This window comes from Juglans microcarpa x Juglans regia, chromosome 2D, assembly GCF_004785595.1.
Source record: "Juglans microcarpa x Juglans regia isolate MS1-56 chromosome 2D, Jm3101_v1.0, whole genome shotgun sequence".
In the NCBI taxonomy this organism is placed as follows: domain Eukaryota; kingdom Viridiplantae; phylum Streptophyta; class Magnoliopsida; order Fagales; family Juglandaceae; genus Juglans; species Juglans microcarpa x Juglans regia.
Genome location: NC_054596.1, coordinates 4,797,912 through 4,819,490, shown reverse-complemented (window position 1 = coordinate 4,819,490; position 21,579 = coordinate 4,797,912). Strand labels below are relative to the sequence as shown.

Below are 21,579 nucleotides of genomic sequence, written 5' to 3'. Positions count from 1 at the left end.
ATTTTGATTTTTCGGATTGGGCCTTATGTGCCATAATAATATATTAAATAAACTTCAACTTTTTAATAATATTTTATATTATTATTGGCTCTTTAATTTCATGGGCCTTTTGTGCTGGTGGGTTGTGTGTAATGTTTGGGCGAGTTTTATTATTGTTGGGCCGATGGTGTATGTGTGAAGGGCCCAACTCGTGTGCCAAAGGGAATCCAGCCCCTCTCCCTAAACGCTGTCGTTTTGCCACAAATAGGTAAAAACCCTATCTTTTCCTCCCCCTCCCCCCCTCCCCGTGTGCCAGACACTCATTTCCCATTTCACTCCCTTCCTCAACTCTCTCGCCTCACTCTCTCGTCTCTGTCTCACTCTGCAATCTGCCCCGCTCTCTCATCTCTGTCTCTTTGCAATCTACCTCGTTCTCTCATCTCTCATCTCTCTTCCTCAGCCTCACTCTCTCGTCTCTTAGCCCCATTCTCTATAGCACATAACTTAGCCCAAGCCTACCAATGCTACTACGCACAGACCCTTGGCCTCACCTCACTCTCTCTATCTTCGATTCTTCACGGTAAGTTGTTTTTGTGTTTTTGAAATTATTTTGAAATCTCAAATATGGTAGATGGTATAATGTATTTGTTTTATTAGGATTTTTGTGATTGTGTTTGTGTTATTAGAGTTTTGTGATTAGAAAATCTACCTCACTCTCTTGTCTCTCGTTCTCTTCCTCAGCCTCACTCTCTCGTCCCTTAGCCCTACTCTCCGTCGCACATAACCTAACCGCAGCCTACCAATGCTACCACACACAGACCCTCGGCCTCACCTCACTCTCTTTGTCTTCGATTCGCCACAGTAAGTTGTTTTTGTGTTTTAAAAATTGTTTTGAAATCTCAAATCTGGTATATGATATATTGCATTTATTTTATTAGTTTTCAAATCCGAAATTTTGGATTTTTGTAATTATATTTGTATTGTTAGGGTTTTATGATTGGGTTTGTGTTATTAAAATTACTTTGAAATCTCAAATCTGGTAGATGGTATAATGTATTTGTTTTATTAGGATTTTTGAATCCAAAATTTAGGATTTTTGTAATTGTGTTTGTGTTATTAGGGTTTTGTGATTGAGTTTGTGTTATTAGAGTTTTATAATTGGGTTTATAACTTTAAGAAAATGGCATAATTGCATCTAGTTTGCCTCACATTTTCTGCTTCTCCAAGTCCTTACATAGCCAACCAAACCTCACAATGTTTTTGTATCTGATCTGAATGTTACCTTCAACTGTCTTCCTTTTGTTTAACCAATTTCACAATTTTATATATAGAATGCCCACCGACACAAACACTCAAAATATATAAAACATATTCCAAAAATTAGATTGATTGCAGCAAAATAATATTATATTTGACAAATCTATAAGAATCTGAAATAAAAGGCAAGAAATTATTAATTTGTGCTACAATTTGTGCCCTTTTTTTACAATGAGTTTCCTAGATTATGTTTTATTTTTAGCTTTTCTAGATAAAACAAGATTTCTATTTTATTTAATAAAAACAGGAATTTTAAAAAATTCTGTTTTCACAACTTCTATTATATCTCTCTATATATTGTACATTGTGTTGGGTTTGAATTAAACCAGTTATCTGTTAAGTGTGCTCCAATATTTTTTTTTTCTGTAGTAATTTTTGTTTGATTTCTTACCAATATATTATCTGTTGTAAATAAGGTTATTACATATCCTCTTTTGTAGATAGGGTTTTCAGATGCATTTTCATTAATAGAATAACAATAGAATAAATAAATAGAATAACAATAGAACAAATAAATAGAATAAAAATAAATAAATAGTATGGGGCAACACTTGCACATGCACCATTTTATGAAAGGTTCGTGTAACCATTATATATCCAACCCTACATAAAAAGTTAAGATTTTTAGGTCACCATTAAATCACACAATACACATGCACTATTATTGAATAAATAGAATAACACATGCACCATTTTCATTAATCAAAGTGTTGCCCCATAAATAGTATAAAATAAAATATAAATAAATAAATAAAATTAAAAAAATAAATTATAGAACAAACGACGTGACAAAATAAATAACACCATACACTTACAAAGATAAGAACCAGAAATGTCCAGCTCTAAAAGCCCTCAACCAACAAGACCTGAAAACAAACTACCAAAAATAACCCACAGAAAATACTAAATACTGTAGTAACCAACGAACAAAAAAAAAAAAGGAAGTCATAAAATACTACACTAAACAACCATAAGAAAATACTACACTAAACAACCATGCATTCATAATGATCAAACACCAGAAAGTTTCAGCTTTGGAAATCCTTAGCCAATAACACCTTAGAGAACTGGAAAAACAGCTGAAAATAAATCACCAATAAAAACCAGCAGTAAACATTAAAAACCAGTAAAAGAAAAAAATAGAAAACAATAGAAGAGATGATAAGTAAAAAATACAAAAAAAGTTTTCCAGAAAACCACTTGTAATGAGGAAAAATATCTGGAAGGAAACAAAGAACACAAGATGAAAATACTAAAGATTTATGAACTCTCCTAAAGATGAACACAACACGTTATCTTTTAAAGTGCAATGTCCCATCTCCTCCCAGGCAACCTATCACCCATCAGACTACTGCAAAACCAATCAAAAACTGTAAAACCAACCAAGCCATATATGAGAAAAGAAAAACTCTCAAACCAAATATGAAAAAAAACTCGTGAAATCATGCATGCATATGTTTTTTTTTTTTTTTTTGTTCAGTAAAGGGCACAGTTTTTTTTAGCCACGCAGATGTATTCTTCTTAAAAATCTTTCTGATTTGTATTTTATTTTACTTTGTAGGAAAGTGCAATAACAAGACCATGAACGGGCATAAGACATGCATAGATTTGATTTTATTTTTTTCAGTAATGAAGAAGTTTTTTTATACCTATTGATTAAGAATATTTTTTTAATGGTTTTGTGATTTTTTATCTTTTTTTATTTTATTTTATTTTTACTGGTGAGCACAAGTTTTTTTATAGTTTTTTTTTTTAAATTTAAAGATGTAAACAGTCATAATTGCCTATACGCATACACTGATGCAACTTGCAGAAGAGAAAAAGCATACAGAGACCAGCATATAGAGAAAAAACATAAAAATAGTGTATTGACACAAAAAAATACTAGCATACAGAGACTAGCAATTTCCTTCCCTATAATTAAAATGACAGTATCAGTGTATCAGAAACTCCAATAACATCACAGTCAACGAAATTAAAAACTTCTTAATCATAAATTTTGTATGACAAATTAACATAACATTTTAATCATAAATTTTGTACTAACACAACTTGAAAAACATAAAAAGACAAAAATAATAAACCCAAAACATCCTAACATTCAACAGATAAAGATGTGAAAAAATAAAAATTGATTGACGCAATTCCATCCCCATCCCTGACACAACACCAATAAAGATTGAAAGAGAAAAGAAAAAAAAGACTAAAGTTGCACACCTTATCACCTGCACCAAAAAGATAAAAAAATTCTAACTTAAACGGATACAAAAGAATATAATAGAATGAAAAAAAGACATAACACGGACTATACACGGAAGGATAAGAAAATTATTGTTTATTACTGTTTACACGAGATAGGCTCTTATATAATAGAGACAGATATATATATATATATAATATTATCCAAATTTGATGAATTTCAGAATTTCGATCCTATTGACCAAAAGCAATTGGCTATTACCAAGTCTTCAGCTAGATTTGACCTTGATATTCCAAAAAAAAAAAAAGAAGAAGAAGAAGCTAGTTTGACCTAGGGAGTATTATAATAAGTGCATGCAGTATAAAGGACTCTTCAAAAAGGAACATTTTAAATTCTTGGGTTGTTTCAGAGATGGGCCTAAAAGAGTCTGATCCTGGTGTAAGAATATCCTCGTCTCAAGCCCAAATGATTTTTAGCTTAGTTTCATATGTTTGCTGGCTAGCGTCCATCTGGGTTTCGATTTCTCTTTTTGGAGGGCCTTCGAGAAAAAGCACCAAAACCCTCAAAACTCTTGCTTCTCTCCTCCTCCTCAGTCCCCTAGGCAAACTCAGTTCCTTCTCTTCGCAAACATTAGGAATACACCTCAAGCAGCCGAAAATGTCGCTGAGAGTGCTGAATCCAAACGCGGAGGTTCTGAACAAATCGGCGGCACTGCACATGAACATCAATGCTGCCAAAGGCTTGCAGGACGTCCTCAAGACCAACCTCGGCCCCAAGGGCACCATCAAGATGTACATCTTTTCTCCCTCTCTCTCTCTCTCTCTCTCTCTCTCTATATATATATATATATATATATCCCTCTCTCTATATATATTGCTTACTTTTACCGATCAAATATATATATATATTCCCCCATTTTTTTTCTCTGATTTTCTCATATTTTCTTTTCCAGGCTTGTTGGTGGGGCAGGCGACATCAAACTCACTAAAGACGGCAACACTCTCTTGAAGGAAATGGTTAGTTCTCTATTTCTCTCCTCCTATCTTTCTCGTAAACCCTAGATCTTTTGGAATTTTTAGTTTACGGTGCAATCTGTGCAGCACGTGGTAGAACCATTAAACTGTAGCGTTTATTGAATTTTTTAAAAATATATCTGAGTATTTATTTGAGTGCCATTTGCTTCATATACTGCCTCTACGTGCATAGAAAATTTAATAACTCCGAACTATTTTGAATTTTTATTTGTAAAATCGAATTATCTAGGGTTAAGAACCCAAGAAGAATGTGGTGAACAGAGGATAGATGTGGTGAAGAAGGATATGCTTGTGTTATTATTACTATTTATTCTTTTTAAAGTAGAAGGATGTGACTTATCAAAAAAAAGTAGAAGGATGTGATAAATAGGGAAAGACAGTATGATTTTAGATTGGATATAAGGATGCAAGAGAATATACTTGACAGACTTTGTTTAGTTGATGAGGACCTGTAGAGCTTGGCACAATTTAATTAGGATTAAAGTTTGTTTTATTTTTTTTGTATTGAGGACATTGGACTAATATAGAAAAATAATTTTTTATTGAATGTTAGTGATCGCAGATTATTACTTCCTCCTGAACATGCAGATGCTTGTGTTTAAAATTTATGCAGAATTACTGGGCAATGGATTAAACACTCTACTTTATGTATTTTTCTAAATACTGCTTCATTGTTTGACGTTTCGTCAATGATCACAGCAAATTCAAAGCCCTACAGCAATTATGATTGCTAGAACAGCTGTTGCCCAAGATGATATCAGTGGAGATGGCACAACTTCTACTGTGCTTTTTATTGGCGAGCTTATGAAACAATCAGAACGTTACATTGATGAAGGTCAGGATGCTATTCAAAGTAAAATTGTGAACTCAGTTGCATCAAATAATATAAAATCCAAAAGATAATTTCTGGTTCTCTTTCACCTTGGGCTGTAATTGAGCCAAATTCAAGCAAGTAATGCCTTGTCAAACTTGATTTGATTATATTTAACTCAAGCTCAAGCTCGACTTGAGCTTGTTTGGGTTGCTTGAGCTCAATCCAAGTAGGAATCATGTTTAAACTTAGCTTGATTATGTTGTAACCTTTTTTAAAAAGTAGGATGAATAATATAAACTAATAGTGTGTTTTTTAAAGGTTAACCGAAATTGCTATTGTGTTGAAGGATGGGATATCTACTTAAGCTCCCAATATTTACTCTACAGTTATGAAATAAATTGACAGCCTTGTTATGCTAGAAACATCTTCAATTTGTATCACATTCCATATAGGTAGTCGGGATTTTACTAGCCCAAGTAGAAAATGAGTTAGTGTTGCCAGGTTTTTCCAAAAGAATTTTTCCCTTGAAGAAAGATGAGGAAAGCTTTTTTATGGTTATGAGTTTTCTCCTCAAAGCAAGGCTTGAAAGATATTTTTTTTTATAAGTAATAAGAAGTTTTATTAAGGCAAGTAAATAGGCATAGCCCAAGTACACATGGAGTTTACAAGCAAGATATTTTATTTTTTCTTGTCACTCCTTTATTATGTACATTGTTGAGACCTGCTTGTTCTAGGAATGCATCCCCGTGTATTGGTTGACGGTTTTGAGATTGCTAAAAGAGCAACCCTTCAATTTCTTGAGAAATTCAAGAGTTCAGTTGTTATGGGCGATGAGCCTGACAAAGAGATTCTGAAAATGGTAGCAAGGACAACACTCAGAACTAAGGTAACTTGTAATGTCTCTTTTATTTTCTTTTTCCGTGTAAAAAAGATGGGGTATACTTAGGATCTTGTATATACTTGAGCACAGATACGCTATGCTCTTTTATATGTCCTGTATAATTAGGTTCTTGCCTATTCTTACGATCAATAAAATTTTGTTTACCGATAAAAAAACAATGAAGTGGCATGGGGTTTGCCTTAGCTTTTATTTCTTTCAGCTAAAATTTAAATGAAATAAATTGTTCGATCTAATTTTCACTGTTCATCAAATGGTATTTTGATCAAATGGCACCTCCTCCCCTCCTTTTTCCAAAAAAGAGGTGGAGGATAAAGCCATGGGTATTGTGCCACTCAAAACTATTGAGTTGTATTAACCTACCTTTTTAATGTATTATTGACCATTTTTTCTGTCTACAGTTGTATGAAGCACTTGCAGATCAATTGACTGATATAGTTGTCAATGCGGTGAGTTTGAAGATGTTGAAATTTATTAATGGTAGAATGAGAGACTGATAATTATACTACATAACCTCCTATGTTCATCTCGTTAACTGGATCATGCAGTTAGATTTTGTGCAAGACCTTTGCATATTGGTGTGTAATAACTATTTGTATGTGACAGGTGCTTTGCATTCGCAAGCCTGAGGAAGCCATCGATCTGTTTATGGTGGAGATCATGCACATGCGTCATAAATTTGATGTTGACACTCGCTTGGTATGTTTATAATTTATAGTTGTTGGTCTGCTTTCTGGTCCTTCTCTTCCAAGGAATATAAAATAGTTATGGATTTTTGTATTATATACTTACTGAAAAAGTTGCAACTTATTAACCCAAGGCATATGCAAGATCCTTGATTGCTTGGAATTCTTGCTTGTATGATTGTTTTCAGCATCAATTGGAGGTTACCTGCTACCTCAGAAAAACCTTCATTTGCTTATGATGTTCTATTTTATTTTTCAAGTCAGTGGTGGGTTGGTAATTTTTTCTTTATATTTACTTTTTTTAATGCACATTTATCTTTGGATTCACTTTTTATGGGCAAGAGTGTTGATCACAATTGAACAATGCTTTTGTAAGCGTTCTGCCTGGACTGTCATTTGTGTTTGATGGGCAGGAATGTTGTTAGCAATTTTCTTATAATAAATATAGAAGCTTAAGGAAGTATGTGATGGTGCATCTATTATTTTTGGCGGCTGAAGTCTTTTCTCACACTATTAGGAAGACACTTGGCAGTCGCAAGGCTTCCATTGCTCTTTTACCATATAATCTATGAATGGTTTACCTATATAAAAAAATTATGAACGGTATCTTACTATATAAAAAAAATTATGAATGGTATCTTTATACGGTGTAAGCTTAACAATAGCTTCGATTATATTATTCATGAGTTACATTTCAATATCATACAGGTTCGCGTCTCAAATCATGTTCTTTTGTAGGTTGAGGGTCTTGTCCTTGATCATGGCTCCCGACATCCTGATATGAAGCGACGAGCTGAGAATTGTTACATTTTGACATCCAATGTCTCTTTGGAGTATGATAAAAGGTGAGTATGGAGACGTATATTCAATTAAGGAAGGAAATCAGACTACATATGTTGAGGTTTTGGAGGATTTGGTTTTTTTATTTCAATGTTAGTTTTTAGATTACTTATAAATGTTAGGTGTGTATAGATTTTCAAGAAGATAAAAATTAGTTTTGGTAATTAACAAGTAGAAATAGCTATGTAATGTCATCTTTCCTCAGAAATAATATAATGTATATTGCTCTCTAAGGAAAATATAATCGATAGATGCATATATTATTTTTCTTTTTGTTCTTGTTGATCAACAATTTGATCGGGGTTATAGGTGTTTTTTTTTTTTTTTTTTTGCACAAGTAATAAGTTAATATCACTTGATATTCTCAATATATGTGCGTGGACATGTTGAAATGATAGTTTCCTCTCAGTGAAATAAATGCAGGCTTTTTCTACTCAAATGCAGAGCAGAGAGAGGCAATGGTTGCAGCCGAAAGGCGTCAGGTTGATGAAAGAGTTCAAAAAATCATTGACCTGAAAAATAAGGTTGTCACTTCAGGATGTTTTCATTTTATTTTTTATTTTTTATTTTTTATTTTTGTGATAAGAATGCCTTTGAGGATCTAAATGTGGGTACGTTGCATCTGCAGTTTATAACTTTTGTTTATGCAGGTTTGTGCTGCTAATGACTATAACTTTGTTGTCATTAATCAAAAGGGAATTGATCCCCCATCACTTGACCTTCTTGCAAGAGCAGGGGTAAGTCTTAACATGTTTATGTTATTTTTCAGCATCTATTGATTGGTCTCTGTTAGTGTCTAAATGTAGCCTATGCTTTAGTAATTATTACTTTTTGTCACTAAATTTAATCCGCAATGAATATTAGTGAAAAAAGAGGGAGACTTATTTTGTATTTGTTAAATCCACTGATTTTCTAGATAATTGCACTCCGAAGAGCAAAGAGGAGAAATATGGAACGGTTGGTTTTGGCCTGTGGAGGTGAGGCAGTAAATTCTGTAGATGATTTGACTCCTGACTGCCTTGGTTGGGCTGGACTGGTCTATGAACATATCCTTGGGGAGGAGAAGTATACCTTCGTTGAGAATGTGAAGAACCCTCTTTCTTGTACGATCTTAATAAAAGGTACTTGAACTATTTTTGTAACCACTTGACCTGGAGGCTGAAGTGACATGCTTTTTTTTAGCCTTTGCCATTCAGTTGTGATTGAATCCTCATCGACTTCTATAATGTTCAGGGCCTAACGACCATACCATTGCCCAAATAAAGGATGCTGTTCGTGATGGCTTGAGGGCTGTGAAAAATACTATTGAAGACGAAGCTGTTGTTTTAGTGAGTTGCCTCTATAGAAGTTTCTTAGAATTTGCATGAAGATTTGAACTTTCTATCACACCAATTTTAATAAATAATCATTTTACTAATCTCCTGGATGGAGTATCTTATATCACTCCACTACTATTTAATATTCTATCATTATTTTTTGCACTACTTTTTACTACTATTCACTATTATTCAATATTTTATCATTTTTTCACTACTATTCACAGATCTTCTGAGATCACTTCACTACCCAAACGTACCATTATAATGTCCATGATACAAATAAATATCATTCTAGGATTGCATTTTATTAATTTCCTGGATAGTTATACCTAAGCTTTTGCCTATTCTTACGATGAATAAAATTTGGTTTACCGATAAAAAAAAAATTCCTGGATAATATTTATCTTAATGTCCATGCAAACTGCACAAAATGTTTATCTTAATTGCTTGTTAGGCACTGATTGACCTGGTAGTGTTAGCATTGGTCATTTTTTGCATATTCTTAGCTTCTAAGGCTAACCTTTACCCCATCCTTACATTTTTGCTTCTCAGAAAATGTGGTTTACATATTCAGCTGGTTTATATTTTAAGATGATTTAAGGTGTGTTTTTTGTCTTTTATTCAGGGTGCCGGAGCTTTTGAAGTCGCAGCCAACCAATACCTTGTAAATGAAGTAAAGAAGACTGTTCAAGGGTAACAAAATGTCTCCAAAAGTTTCCCCTACTCATAAAAATGTTTTGAATCATAGAATTTCTTTCAAAACATGTGGTTTACCTGTGAAAAAATATTTACTTCTAATCATATTTGGTTTTACAAACTTGGATCAGCGTGCTCAACTTGGTGTTCAAGCTTTTGCTGATGCGCTTCTTGTGGTTCCCAAGACACTTGCTGAGAACTCTGGGCTTGACACTCAAGATGTGATCATTGCTCTTACGGTATACCCGCTTTGAAATTTATTATTTACGTTCTTTTTGTTCCCTTTATTAAAGAAGGGGGGAAAGTGAAGAATAAGCATGTTTGAGCATTGTAATGCCATCTGCATGTTCAGGGAGAGCACGAACATGGAAATATCGTGGGATTAAACCAGCACACGGGAGAACCTATCGACCCCAAAATGGAGGGTATTTTTGATAACTACTCTGTGAAGCGCCAGATCATAAACTCCGGGTATGTGGGAATTATTATTGGGATTTTGCTGCTATAATTATTCTCTTTCGTCGCCTCTTTTGAATTTCAATCTCTCTCTCTCTCTCTCTTCCCCCAACCCCCCCTCCTCTCTCTCTCTGTACACTTTCTTTTTTTTTTTTTGGGAAAAAGACAATGCCTGAAGCCTTTAGGGATATTAACGAGTTTCTTGTTCATAGTTTGACCTAATGAGCTATATTACCTAGAGAAGAACGGTAGCTTTTATCTCCACCAAAAAATCATGACCTATCAATATGAAAGCATATTGAAAAATCTGTTTTTCCCCGATTTCTTTTAAGCTGTCAATCCGCCTTTGCCCATTGTTTTCTGCCGCCATGAACAAATGTGATTCTGCTTGCAGGCCTGTAATCGCATCCCAGTTGCTACTGGTGGATGAAGTAATTCGTGCTGGACGTAATATGCGAAAGCCAAATTAGCTCGTGATATGCTTTGAGAATTTTGGAATTTGCTTGATGTTAAGGGAGGCTTTGTTTTTTTTTGAGGATCTTTATTAGCGAGTCTCAGTTTACATCTGATGTGGGATTTTTTTATTCAAGTGTGTATTTCGTGCCATGATTATCATTTCGGAAAGTTTAGCTGTTGTAGCGGGTGCCTGTCACGAGTAATGTATTACGGGCACTTCTATCATTTATGACTTTTCATTGTCTAGAATGGCACCACTTTCATTTGAGCTCTCGATGCTTTATATCGGTATATATGCTTGTTTGTGCCATCCATAAAAAAATATCATCGGTCATTGTAAGTTCTGGAAGGTTTAGCAGAGAGATTGAGATTGAAGTCGACAGAAAGGCATTTAACATGAAAATCGACACTTTCATTTATCGCCTATTACCCTTTCATCCGTACATTGAGAATCACTGTGTATATCAGTACTGGAAAATTCCACGATTTTATGTTTGTGGATTTGCTGGGTTCCCGTGCTTTAAGCATAGAGACAGAGTGAGCTACTTTAAAAAGATGGTATTTTCTAGGGCTGCACAGAGACCTAGTCCGATCAAATTTGGACCCGACCCAACACACAGGGAAGACGGTTTTAGCTCGACTTGACCCGACTCGTAAATGTCGAATCAGGTCGAACCCGTTCGTCTTGCTTTTTATCGTTTTCGATCTTTCACCCATTTACCTTCATTTGCAGACCCACGCCCGTCTCTTGCTCCTTTGCAAACTCAACCTCTCCCACATCGTCCGTTCCTCCTCTTCCTCTTCTCTGCAACTCAACCTTTCCCCTCCCAAACCCACCCTCCCTCTGTAGGTACACCTTGAGGGGCTCCACATAGTCCTCGAAGTCGAGGGTGGTCAAGGCCCACCGCAGATCGTCGCTTCTACCTCTGGAATTTGTCGAATGCCTCACTGATGATGAAGCTTATGATGTATTTCATTTTCTTTGAGATATATTTAATTTTCTTTGAAATCATTGACACACCTCAGAAGGAAGCAGAGGCTTTGGGTAGAACCTTGTACAGGTCTTTGAGACCTTAAAGGATATATTCAACAGAATAAGAAAATTAAATGTAAAACAGTAACTTGCTTGATTTATTCTCAGAGAAAAATGTAAAACTTGTTGATTTCTTGGTGAGTCTAATTAGCAGTGGGGAATCCGTTGAAGATCGACGCAAGATCGACGAGTTTTTGCGAGTAGCTCGTTCAAAATCTGCCGAAGATTGACGCAAGATTGAATCCGTCATTTCAACTGAGTTTCGTCAGAATTCTAAGAGTATAGATCGCAAAAGTTTTCTCTACATTGAGTACTTCGCCGAGGTAAGAAACAGCTTGATTAGTAGTGGGGAGAAGAGAGTCTAAGATGTTTTTCATGTAATTCGACAAAGTATTTTTCGGTTTCAACAGGTTGCATTGTATAAAACCCGGTATTAAGTTTTGATCTGATGAACCCGTGTCTGTTCGGGTCGGACAAATCAGGTATCTCAGACGGATCGGGCCAAATGCCATTTTTGCACAGCCCTAGTATTTTCGGAGACTATACTCCATAAAAGCAATCTGTGTTGGTTCAAGAGAAATGATCAAGGGTTCTAAAATGGAAAGAGCACTGCAGCTAGAGAGGGAAACAATCTAGGGACTAGGCGCTTTCATAAATGTGTATTTTGGGCATCAATTAGAGAAGTTGAAGGTATTTGCTACCTTTCACAATCTGTCAGAAAGTTCTTATAAGCAGACCGTTTCCTAGTTGTAACTTGTAACTTATAACCAAACATGAAGTTTTAATAACTCGTACTTTCCGGCCAAACGGCTTCAGCACAAAATTAAAACAAGCAACTAGTAAATATGCGAAACAAACCCCAGTTGCAGCAAAATATGCATCACCGCATTTGATAAAAAGGGTGTAAAATGCAATACCATGAAAAGGGCGTTATTGAAAAGAATGAGCTTTAGAGTACTCCTGCAGATCCCTTGGCCTCCTGTTGGAGCGTGTATTCTCTCTTCATTTCTTCTAAAACGGCATCATTGGTGCTGCAAAATCTAAGGCTGTAAGATATTTGAAAATTTATAGTCATAAACATCAAAGTACTTCTGACTTTTTCTTTCAAATCTCTATCCTTCATATATTCTGAATCATAATTCAATTCTTGCTATATACAAGAATTATCCAAACAGCAACAAATGATTTCTGCATGAGCATACAGCAGCTGTCCAGTGTGAACTAAAGCAAAGAAAAGCTGGCACTGGCATTTTAAATCTGAAGAATCTTTTTTTTTTATAAGTATTTTAAATCTGAAGAATCTTTAGAATGGAACTTGTAAAAGTAACTATAACAGAGAGATACGCTTCCAAGGGTCTACAACCAGTAGCTTTTGTCACTACAAAAAATTCTTTGATAAGATAAATTGATTGAAACTTTATACAAGTGTAAATCCAAGTACACAAGAAGTATGTGAAAAAGAGCATCTAGTTACAAGTTAAGAGGTTTTGTCACTACAAAACTCTTGAAAGCTCAACTAGGACGATTAGAACGTGAATGGAAGCCATAAACTAACCTACAATTCTACAGCTAGCATTGAATTGAGAATAAAGATGTAATGAATATTAGAATATGAAGTTCTGAATTAGGTTTTGATTCATGCTAACTAATGCATTCAAGAGCCAGTTGCAACTAGTTGGCATTCATGTACCATGGCCAACTTCAAAAGCTAAATGGACGGGGAACAACACCACATCATATCAATCATCATTTAACAAATATCAAAACTGAATCTTACTCATCAGACCTTTATTTATACTGACGTTTATGAAGAATTGGCCAGGTGGAGGAAAAAAAAGAGATTACTTTTTTTTTTTTTATAAGTAATAAGTTATTCTATTGAAATAAAGGTAGGCATAGCCCAGGTACACTAGAAGTATACATGTGAATACACCAAGTTAAGAATTAGAAACAGTTACAAGGAAATCGTGAAAGTTGAGACCGTTCAAATCAAGAGCAATGGCCCACACAAACAAAGTCTTCCCAAAAAAACTCCTAAACTCTTCCAATGAGCGTTCATGATCCTCAAAAAGTCTCTCATTACGTTCATTCCAAATACACCAGAGAATACATAAAGAGATTACTTGAGACTGGAATATTGATTTTGAACTCATTAACTTTGACTGCGCAGAGGATCCATCCTTATAAATGCACATAGCATATGTGGTGGTGGCTTGTCTGAACTTCCAAAAAAATGATTACAAATTGCAGCTTAAAAAGTGCAAAGTGGGCCCTTTTTTTGGGGGTTCCCCGTCTATATTGTTTTTCCTCTAAATAATTTCACCCAGCCACACACCAACCTATAGTTAGATCGCTTTCAAAACAGAAACACCAGTGTTAAAGTTTCCTGAGCATAAACGACCACTGTGGTTATATTTCTTTTCCATCAGAAAGCTTTCGAGGAGGTTATGAAGTTGGAAAGTTCCAGTGTCATGTGCCAACAACGAAAATCACTTTTCTAGCATCAAAGCCACTATGTACTCTTTTGATAAAATGGTATCTAGAAACCACTGAAATTTCAAACACTAAAATTAAAATTAGGCAATGGCAAAATAGCCAGACATATCACAAATGTAAGACATGTATCGCAGAATGGCCACAGAACAGGTCCAAAGGTAACTTTCGAGGTTATGAAATTCAACAAGGCATGCCAGCATTCACTGTCACATTTGGAGCTTTTTTTTTTTTTTAATATATATATCAAATGAGCGATCTACTGGCAGAATACGGGTCATGGTTCACACTCCTCACGATGTCATTAACTCAAGTGTTCCCTTGCAGGTCTATAACGGGACCCTAATCTCACTATATTAAAACAAGTGAATGAGATTTACTATGTATCAGCTACTGTTCACTCACTTCACGCCTTTAGCTTTTTCATAGAATATATGGGTGTTTTTAATAGAGTGTGGGGTGTGGGGTGATGAATAGTGGCAGATGAGAAGAATTATACCAAAAACATCAAAAGCAATGAAGTGAAATGGCGATACAAATAGCTTGTTTCTGATATCCGAAATCTCACTCACTAATGATGGAGGCAGTCATTCAATTCTTTAGCTTGTTTCCGACACTGCCAAACAACAGATAACGTTCTTCCCACAGCGCATTGAGCATACTTCGAAGTGTATTGGTCACACTCCTTAAGCGCCTTCGTCTTCATTTTGCTTCTTAAAGCTGATATGTTAGGCATAACAGACACTTATTAGCTCGTTAACGCCTATATCATGACAACAAACAGTTCCAAACTGAAATCTCTAGCAAACATAATTTTTTTTTTTTTTTTCGATAGGTAAATCTCTAGCAAACATAATAATCCGATAAACAATAAGAATTGCATAAAAAGACGTATTACATATGATATTCACCGTCAAATTTTCTTCAATAAAGCAAAAACCAGTAAACACTGAATTTCACCTCGTTTTCCTTGATTATTTCATGGAACAGTTGTGCATAACAAAAGAACTAAATAATAGCATTTTTTTTTTGGCTCTTAAAGCTTTTAGAGTTGTAAATGTAGCAAGAGAGTTCACTGAGCTTCCATGAAATCAGAGTAAGGAAAACCGCATGTACGGTTGTTGAGAACAGTGAGAACGGTGAGAAACTTGGAGAATCGCGAGTTCTGAAGTAATCTTTTCACCGCTCCATTTGTCTCCAAATCCAGATAATGAATTGAATTAATTTTCCTCAATAATATTTTACTACATTATCGTTTCTCTCGGCAACCAAATCCCGGGGGGGGGGTGGATTTAGGGTTTTACGTGAAGAGAATTCATTACCTTCTTCTACTTTCTTCTTGACGTGATTCTCCCGTGCCTCCTGTACGATTCCCATTGAGGAAGAAAGCTTTCAAAGGTCTAGCTGCTGCGTTCCACCGAGTCCTCTGGGTTTTCTAATGCCAGTGGCCTAGCCTGTTCGTTCGCCATTGCCGAGTACAGAGCTTTAATATACTCGCCATGTAAAGATAACTGGGTGACTGGGTCTTCGAGTTTTCAGTTCAATGGTGTAAGATAAGTGAGCCTTTTACTGGGCTGTAATATTGGGCCATATTGTGCGTAATTTGGGCCAAGCTATCATTTGTTAAAATACTTGGGCAGTGTACGGGTCCGTAATGTTCGGCACAAGATAAGGTGAGATATTTGAAAGCATTTCTATTTCTACTTGGAAAAAAAAGTCTTGGGCAGCTTGGGTGTCTGATCATGCCCAGTTTTGACTTTTGGACTGAAAACATGAATAATGATATATATATATATATATATATACAACTCTTTATATAACTATATTTTAAAATAAAAATATTTTTATAAAATAATTTTATTTTATAAAAATATTCTTAATATAACATATATTTATATAAAAAAATTATAAAAATAATTATATCTCTATTATTTTTCTATAAAAACCTATGGACACATCAACCTGCAGGAAAAAGCAGTTGAGCTGTATCACATTCAATGATACATGATTATTTAACAGTACATGCTAAGAGAAAGAATCTAATTTGAAAGAAAACTTGGTCTTTGAATATTTGCATGAAAATATATTTTTTCATATTATCATGTTTGTCTTAATTGGGTGCCTTCCGATTTCAAAAAAAAAAAATATTGGTGCCTTCCAACTAATGCTGTTAACTGCCAACGCAATCATCACATTAATGCGATGGCATGACTCTCTGAACTTGTCATTTATTGAAAATTAAGCCTCAACCACTTTTCCTTCTCCCTTTTTACAATATTAGTGTGAAAGTGGGGTGGATTTTGTCCATTGTCATTGATGATAACATGGGTGTGTGTGGATGTTAAAGTGAGTTAAGTTGAGTTGAATTGTGATGATAAAATATTGTTAGAATATTATTTTTTAATATTATTATTATTTTAAAATTTGAAAAAGTTGAATTGTTTATTATATTTTGTATTAAAATTTAAAAAAATTGTAATGATGAGTTGAGATGAATTGAGGTGAGTTTAGTAACCAAACGCACCCTAATTGGAAAGAAACTTATAGGGCGGACTGAATTCAAATCATCCACAAACCTCTAAGTTGTAATTTGCGAGATTTTGTCAAAAATTTGATGGTTTAATGATATATGATCCGATTCTTTAAATAAAAAATTTAGATTCGAAACTCTCCTTACGTTAAAAAAAAAAAAAAATGCCAGGTTTTATACACTAAAGTATTAAAAGTTGCTTATAAGAAATAATAATAATATTATTATTATTATGAATCTAAAATTTTAACTCTATGTTTTCATATTTTACAAATTTATGTTCCTCTAACTTTATAATTTAAATTGAAATTTAAATCACTAGTCACGTCTAGCTTATTAAGTTAATAATTCACTGTCAAACGGAAAACAAATTCCCAAATAACATCATAAAACTATTAATAAACTTTTTAAGTTATATCTCACTACAAAACACAGAGAAAAATACGATGGAAAACGGCGTCAATACGGAGGTTGGGTCCAGTCAAGGGTGCATCGTCAGCGCGTGCAACTTGCCTTGCCACTTGCTAGCCTTCCACTCCAACTTCCAAAAAAGGACGCAACGATGACGTGGCACCTTTGGTCTGTTGACGGTCAACACTAACGCAAGACACACACAAAGAAGCTCATGCTAGGCTGCTAGCTATCTCTCTCATTCAAAAAAAAAAAAAAAAAAAAAAACCTACCACGGATTCTCCGTTAGCGACCATATGTCGCGTTTTTATTGGACCACTCTTCCTCTCTCTCTTTCTCTCGTGGCGACCATTTTTAAGCACCGCAAGGCACAACCCCTCCCTTCGTTGGCTTTCTCATCTCCATTTATTTCTGTGATTTATCGCGCCGAGAAAGAGAGAGAGACTGAGAGGGTCTTCGTCGCAAACTCGAGAGGTACGTTCCCTCACGCTCTGATCGGTTTATTTTTCTATGTAGGTTTAGGGTTTGGGTTAGATCTGGTGGACTTTTGTTTGTTTTCGTATATATGTGCCTCTTGTAGGTTGGTAATTCGAGATCTACTTTTACTTTCCGATCGATTTATTGTTTGCTTTGGTTTCATTTGCTGTTTGGCTATTTTTGGTTGGATCTGTAAGATTTGAACTTTTTCGTGCTCGTGATTTTACGGGAGGATGGTCGTGATTTCTATTTTTGAATTGGTTCTCGAGGAAGGTGAAAGGAAGGAGAAGGAAAAACCGGATGAATCTCGGTTTCATTGATGTTTGATATAGGGAGTATGATCACCCTTACTGAAGTGAGCGTAACGTGACTGTTTGGAATAGTTGTGAGTTTCTCGTTCTTTGGAGAAGCATACTAATTTGGTTACCCTAAGTGTGATCTGATCTGGTTGGGTGCCGATGAAATTTGAGGCTTGGAAAGAAAATAAACGTGTTCTGGTAGGATTTGAAACTTTTAGGAAGGAAACACAGATTTGTTTAAACTGTTTGTAATGCAGAATGTCTCTTTTCTTTCTCGGATGATTCAGCAAACCATACAGCGAGTAATTTATTATTGCTTCCCATTTTTATACGAATGGTAACGGATTGCTATGCAATGTCCATTGACCAATGATTGAGAATCTTAAGGTTTGGCTTTCTAGGAGAACCCATAGTTATCCTCATCGTGCTCAATTTATGTCTGCAACTTAGGGTCGTGCTTAATTTTTCTTTACATAGGAACAGGTCTCATAATATTCCAATTCCTCTATTTTATTTTGCTTCCCAATATATTTTAGCAACCAGGAAGATTTAGTCTTCTGTGAAGTAGTTATGAACTTATTAGTGTTTGATTTAGGCTGTGTAATATCTAGGAGATGTTGTTTTTACCTTTAAAAAAATATCAAGATTATTTTGGATTGACTTGCAGACTAAAGCAATTGTTTGGTAGAGCACAGATGTCGCCAGCTGAATCTTCACGCGAGGATAATGTGTATATGGCTAAGTTGGCCGAGCAGGCCGAACGTTATGAAGAAATGGTTGAGTTCATGGAGAAAGTTGCAAAGACAGTAGACGTTGAAGAGTTGTCTGTGGAGGAAAGGAACCTTCTCTCTGTGGCTTACAAGAACGTGATTGGGGCCAGAAGGGCTTCATGGAGGATCATCTCCTCCATTGAGCAAAAGGAGGAAAGTAGGGGAAATGAAGACCATGTTGCAATCATCAAGGAGTACAGGGCAAGATTGAATCCGAGCTGAGCAAGATCTGTGATGGCATTTTGAGTCTTCTTGAGTCACATCTCATCCCATCGGCCTCATCTGCCGAGTCAAAGGTGTTTTATCTCAAGATGAAGGGTGATTACCACAGGTACCTGGCTGAGTTTAAGACTGGAGCTGAAAGGAAGGAAGCTGCTGAGAGCACCTTGTTGGCTTACAAGTCTGCGCAGGTAGGTTTTTTGCTGTTGGTAGGTTTGTTGGCTTACAAATCTACTCAGCTAGGTTTGTTAGTTTACCACAGGTACCTGGCTGAGGCTCTTATATTCATTACTCATTTTCTAATTATTTTAGTATATTAGTGTATTTTTGTAATGGTGATTTCTGAACCTGCTCCTGTCTTTGATGCAGGACATCGCACTTGCAGAGCTTGCTCCTACTCACCCAATAAGACTGGGTCTTGCACTTAACTTCTCTGTGTTCTATTATGAAATCCTTAACTCACCTGATCGTGCTTGCAATCTTGCAAAGCAGGTAATTTTTCTCAGCTGTTTTTATTTTTTGTTTTGCAGTTGTTTGTTTTTGTATAGGCTGTACTAGAATGTGCATGATTGCCTTTCCTAGATGCAGTTGCAATTTATTATAATTGTTGGTCACTTTGGGTATAAGCTTCCAATACATATTTTAGCAGGTGATGGTGGAGCTCAATTATTTTGACCCTGATGTGGATTTTTTCTCACTATTAGTAAAATATCCACTCTCTTGATGGAATCCCATTGGTATAATTGACATGGTATCAGATGGGTGGGTGGGACACACATGATGCCTTGTTAAACCAATGGTTTCCTTGCAGTTACTCATTTGACTGTTCTTATTGCTGTACGTGGTCTAACAGTTCTGTTTGGTTTGAGTTTACTTCTATCCAAAGCAATCTGGTAATAACCTTTTCAGATAAGGTTGTTCCACTTGTTCTAATGCCAAGTTTCTTTGTTGAAATGCAAACCTTAGATTTGAATTTTCCCTTTTTTTTTTTTTTTTTTCCTTTTTGACAAAAGATAACATTTCATTTGAAATCATGGAATGTAATCCACAAATAAAATAGGCTGAACTACAGCTGGTACATCCTCCGTAAAAACTATTAACATCATTTAAATTTCAGCTAAGCTTGTTGATTTAACTATTTTCTTTCATAATATGTTAGTAGTTATATTTTGTATCCTCTTTCCCTTTGGTTGTTTTTAGGGTGTGAAAGATGGTAGCTAATAGCTATGCTTGGAACTGAAAGTTAGTTTTTTTTTTTTTCACATTTCATTGTGGATATCCTTTGATTTTCTCTAGATGACTTTGGTCCTCCGCATGTTGGTTGTCTGAACCTATTTGTATCGATTTTCTCTTTCAACTTGTTAGTCTTGACTCTTGCTTCTGTTAAGGTTCTGAACTTTCTATATAGTTTTTTTTAACAACTTTCTATTTAATTTTAAGTTCATGGCATTTGTAAATTTTAGTTTTGGATGTGTGAAGTTTTGCCAAATCTTGACATGAAGGATTAAATCCAATCACAAGGTTGGATGGCGACCAAATTGTTTAATCTGTGCTTTTAAAAAACTTTTCTCATTCTCTTCCCCTGATATTTGGCAGGCCTTTGATGAGGCTATATCCGAATTGGATACATTGGGTGAGGAGTCATACAAGGACAGTACATTAATCATGCAACTTCTCCGAGACAATCTGACTTTGTGGACTTCTGACATCACGGTCTCTCTCTCTCTCTCTAATTGTGTGCCAGCATGCATACCTATTACGTCTCACTCACCTTGTCTAAAAAGTGGGTGTCTATACGTATTTTAAAACATTGATGTCCAAACCTGCCATGCCATCATCCTGAACATAAATCGGAAATCTATCGTCTGTCATTGTTAGCAGCTTAAATTTTGTGCACTAAACTAGTACTTTTTCTCTTGTTCTGAATTTTCCATTTGTGAAAGGTAAGCTGGTCTGAGCTTGGTTTAGTTTGTCTAAACCTCAATTGTACTGGGATAAAAAACATCATTAGTAGATTTGACCAAACAGTGTTTCAACCACGTTTGCGAAAACTTTCCATCTTGGGTACCTTTAGCCCACCAGTAAACGTGTTGACTGGGTCTTAAAGCTGTTACTCAGTGCATTAGCTTCTAAGTGTCAAAAATGACGAATTTTTTAGTGATTCTGGTCACTGTACACATCGACCCAAGTCATACTCTATCCATTTGGAGTGGTTGCTTGGGGTGCATACTTGCAGCTGCATATTATTGTTTCCTTTTCAATTTTTCTTATTGGTTTTTCACTGTTCCTTAATGCGTGTGGATTTTTTCAGGATGACACTGGGGACGAGATTAAGGAAGCATCTAAGCGTGAGTCAGGGGAGGGCAGCCGCCGCAGTGATAAGTTCATAGGAAATGTACCCTGTACTTTGAATCTTGAAACCTTCTACCTAGATGGCATGTGGGTTGTAGTAGGATTTCGTAACCAACTGATGATCTTGAGTGCTTACAGCGGCACTCGGGATTGAATTGTTCGCAGATATGAATATGTGCTTTTATTTATTGATGGGAAGAATGTGGTTTGGTGTTTGAGTTATGTGGTAATGATTAAGTGCTGAAATTGGTGCCTTTTTTAGTACCAGGTGCATGGCAATTTTGGTCTCTTTGTTTTTAC

At 35.4% G+C, this 21,579-nt stretch overlaps 3 protein-coding genes and 1 long non-coding RNA gene across 4 annotated transcripts; 2 read left to right on the top strand and 2 right to left on the bottom strand.

Annotated features, from left to right (window-relative positions):
- Positions 1–1,558: 1,558 nt before the first annotated feature.
- On the bottom strand, positions 1,559–21,155 carry LOC121249038. The gene is made up of 3 exons (XR_005937573.1): positions 21,023–21,155; positions 5,167–5,172; positions 1,559–1,570 (listed from the first exon to the last, which is right to left on the bottom strand). It is a non-coding gene; the product is annotated as an uncharacterized LOC121249038 (long non-coding RNA).
- On the top strand, positions 4,029–10,963 carry LOC121249018 (T-complex protein 1 subunit zeta 1-like). Its single transcript, XM_041147653.1, has 15 exons — positions 4,029–4,287; positions 4,449–4,512; positions 5,230–5,365; positions 6,079–6,230; positions 6,644–6,691; positions 6,849–6,941; positions 7,667–7,773; positions 8,178–8,292; positions 8,419–8,505; positions 8,685–8,889; positions 9,002–9,096; positions 9,713–9,780; positions 9,914–10,022; positions 10,136–10,254; positions 10,634–10,963. Exons 1-15 carry the CDS (start codon positions 4,154–4,156, stop codon positions 10,707–10,709), a joined length of 1,608 nt encoding a protein of 535 aa, XP_041003587.1. The 5' UTR covers positions 4,029–4,153; the 3' UTR covers positions 10,710–10,963.
- On the bottom strand, positions 12,493–15,735 carry LOC121249035 (uncharacterized protein DDB_G0275933-like). Its single transcript, XM_041147676.1, has 3 exons — positions 15,544–15,735; positions 14,794–14,941; positions 12,493–12,759 (listed from the first exon to the last, which is right to left on the bottom strand). Exons 1-3 carry the CDS (start codon positions 15,596–15,598, stop codon positions 12,678–12,680), a joined length of 285 nt encoding a protein of 94 aa, XP_041003610.1. The 5' UTR covers positions 15,599–15,735; the 3' UTR covers positions 12,493–12,677.
- Positions 17,479–21,497, top strand: LOC121249025 (14-3-3-like protein A). The gene is given in 6 exon segments (XM_041147667.1): positions 17,479–17,636; positions 18,606–18,907; positions 18,910–19,118; positions 19,297–19,419; positions 20,524–20,640; positions 21,239–21,497. Coding segments are annotated over 5 exon segments (918 nt in total). The 5' UTR covers positions 17,479–17,636; positions 18,606–18,633; the 3' UTR covers positions 21,434–21,497.
- Positions 21,498–21,579: the final 82 nt, after the last annotated feature.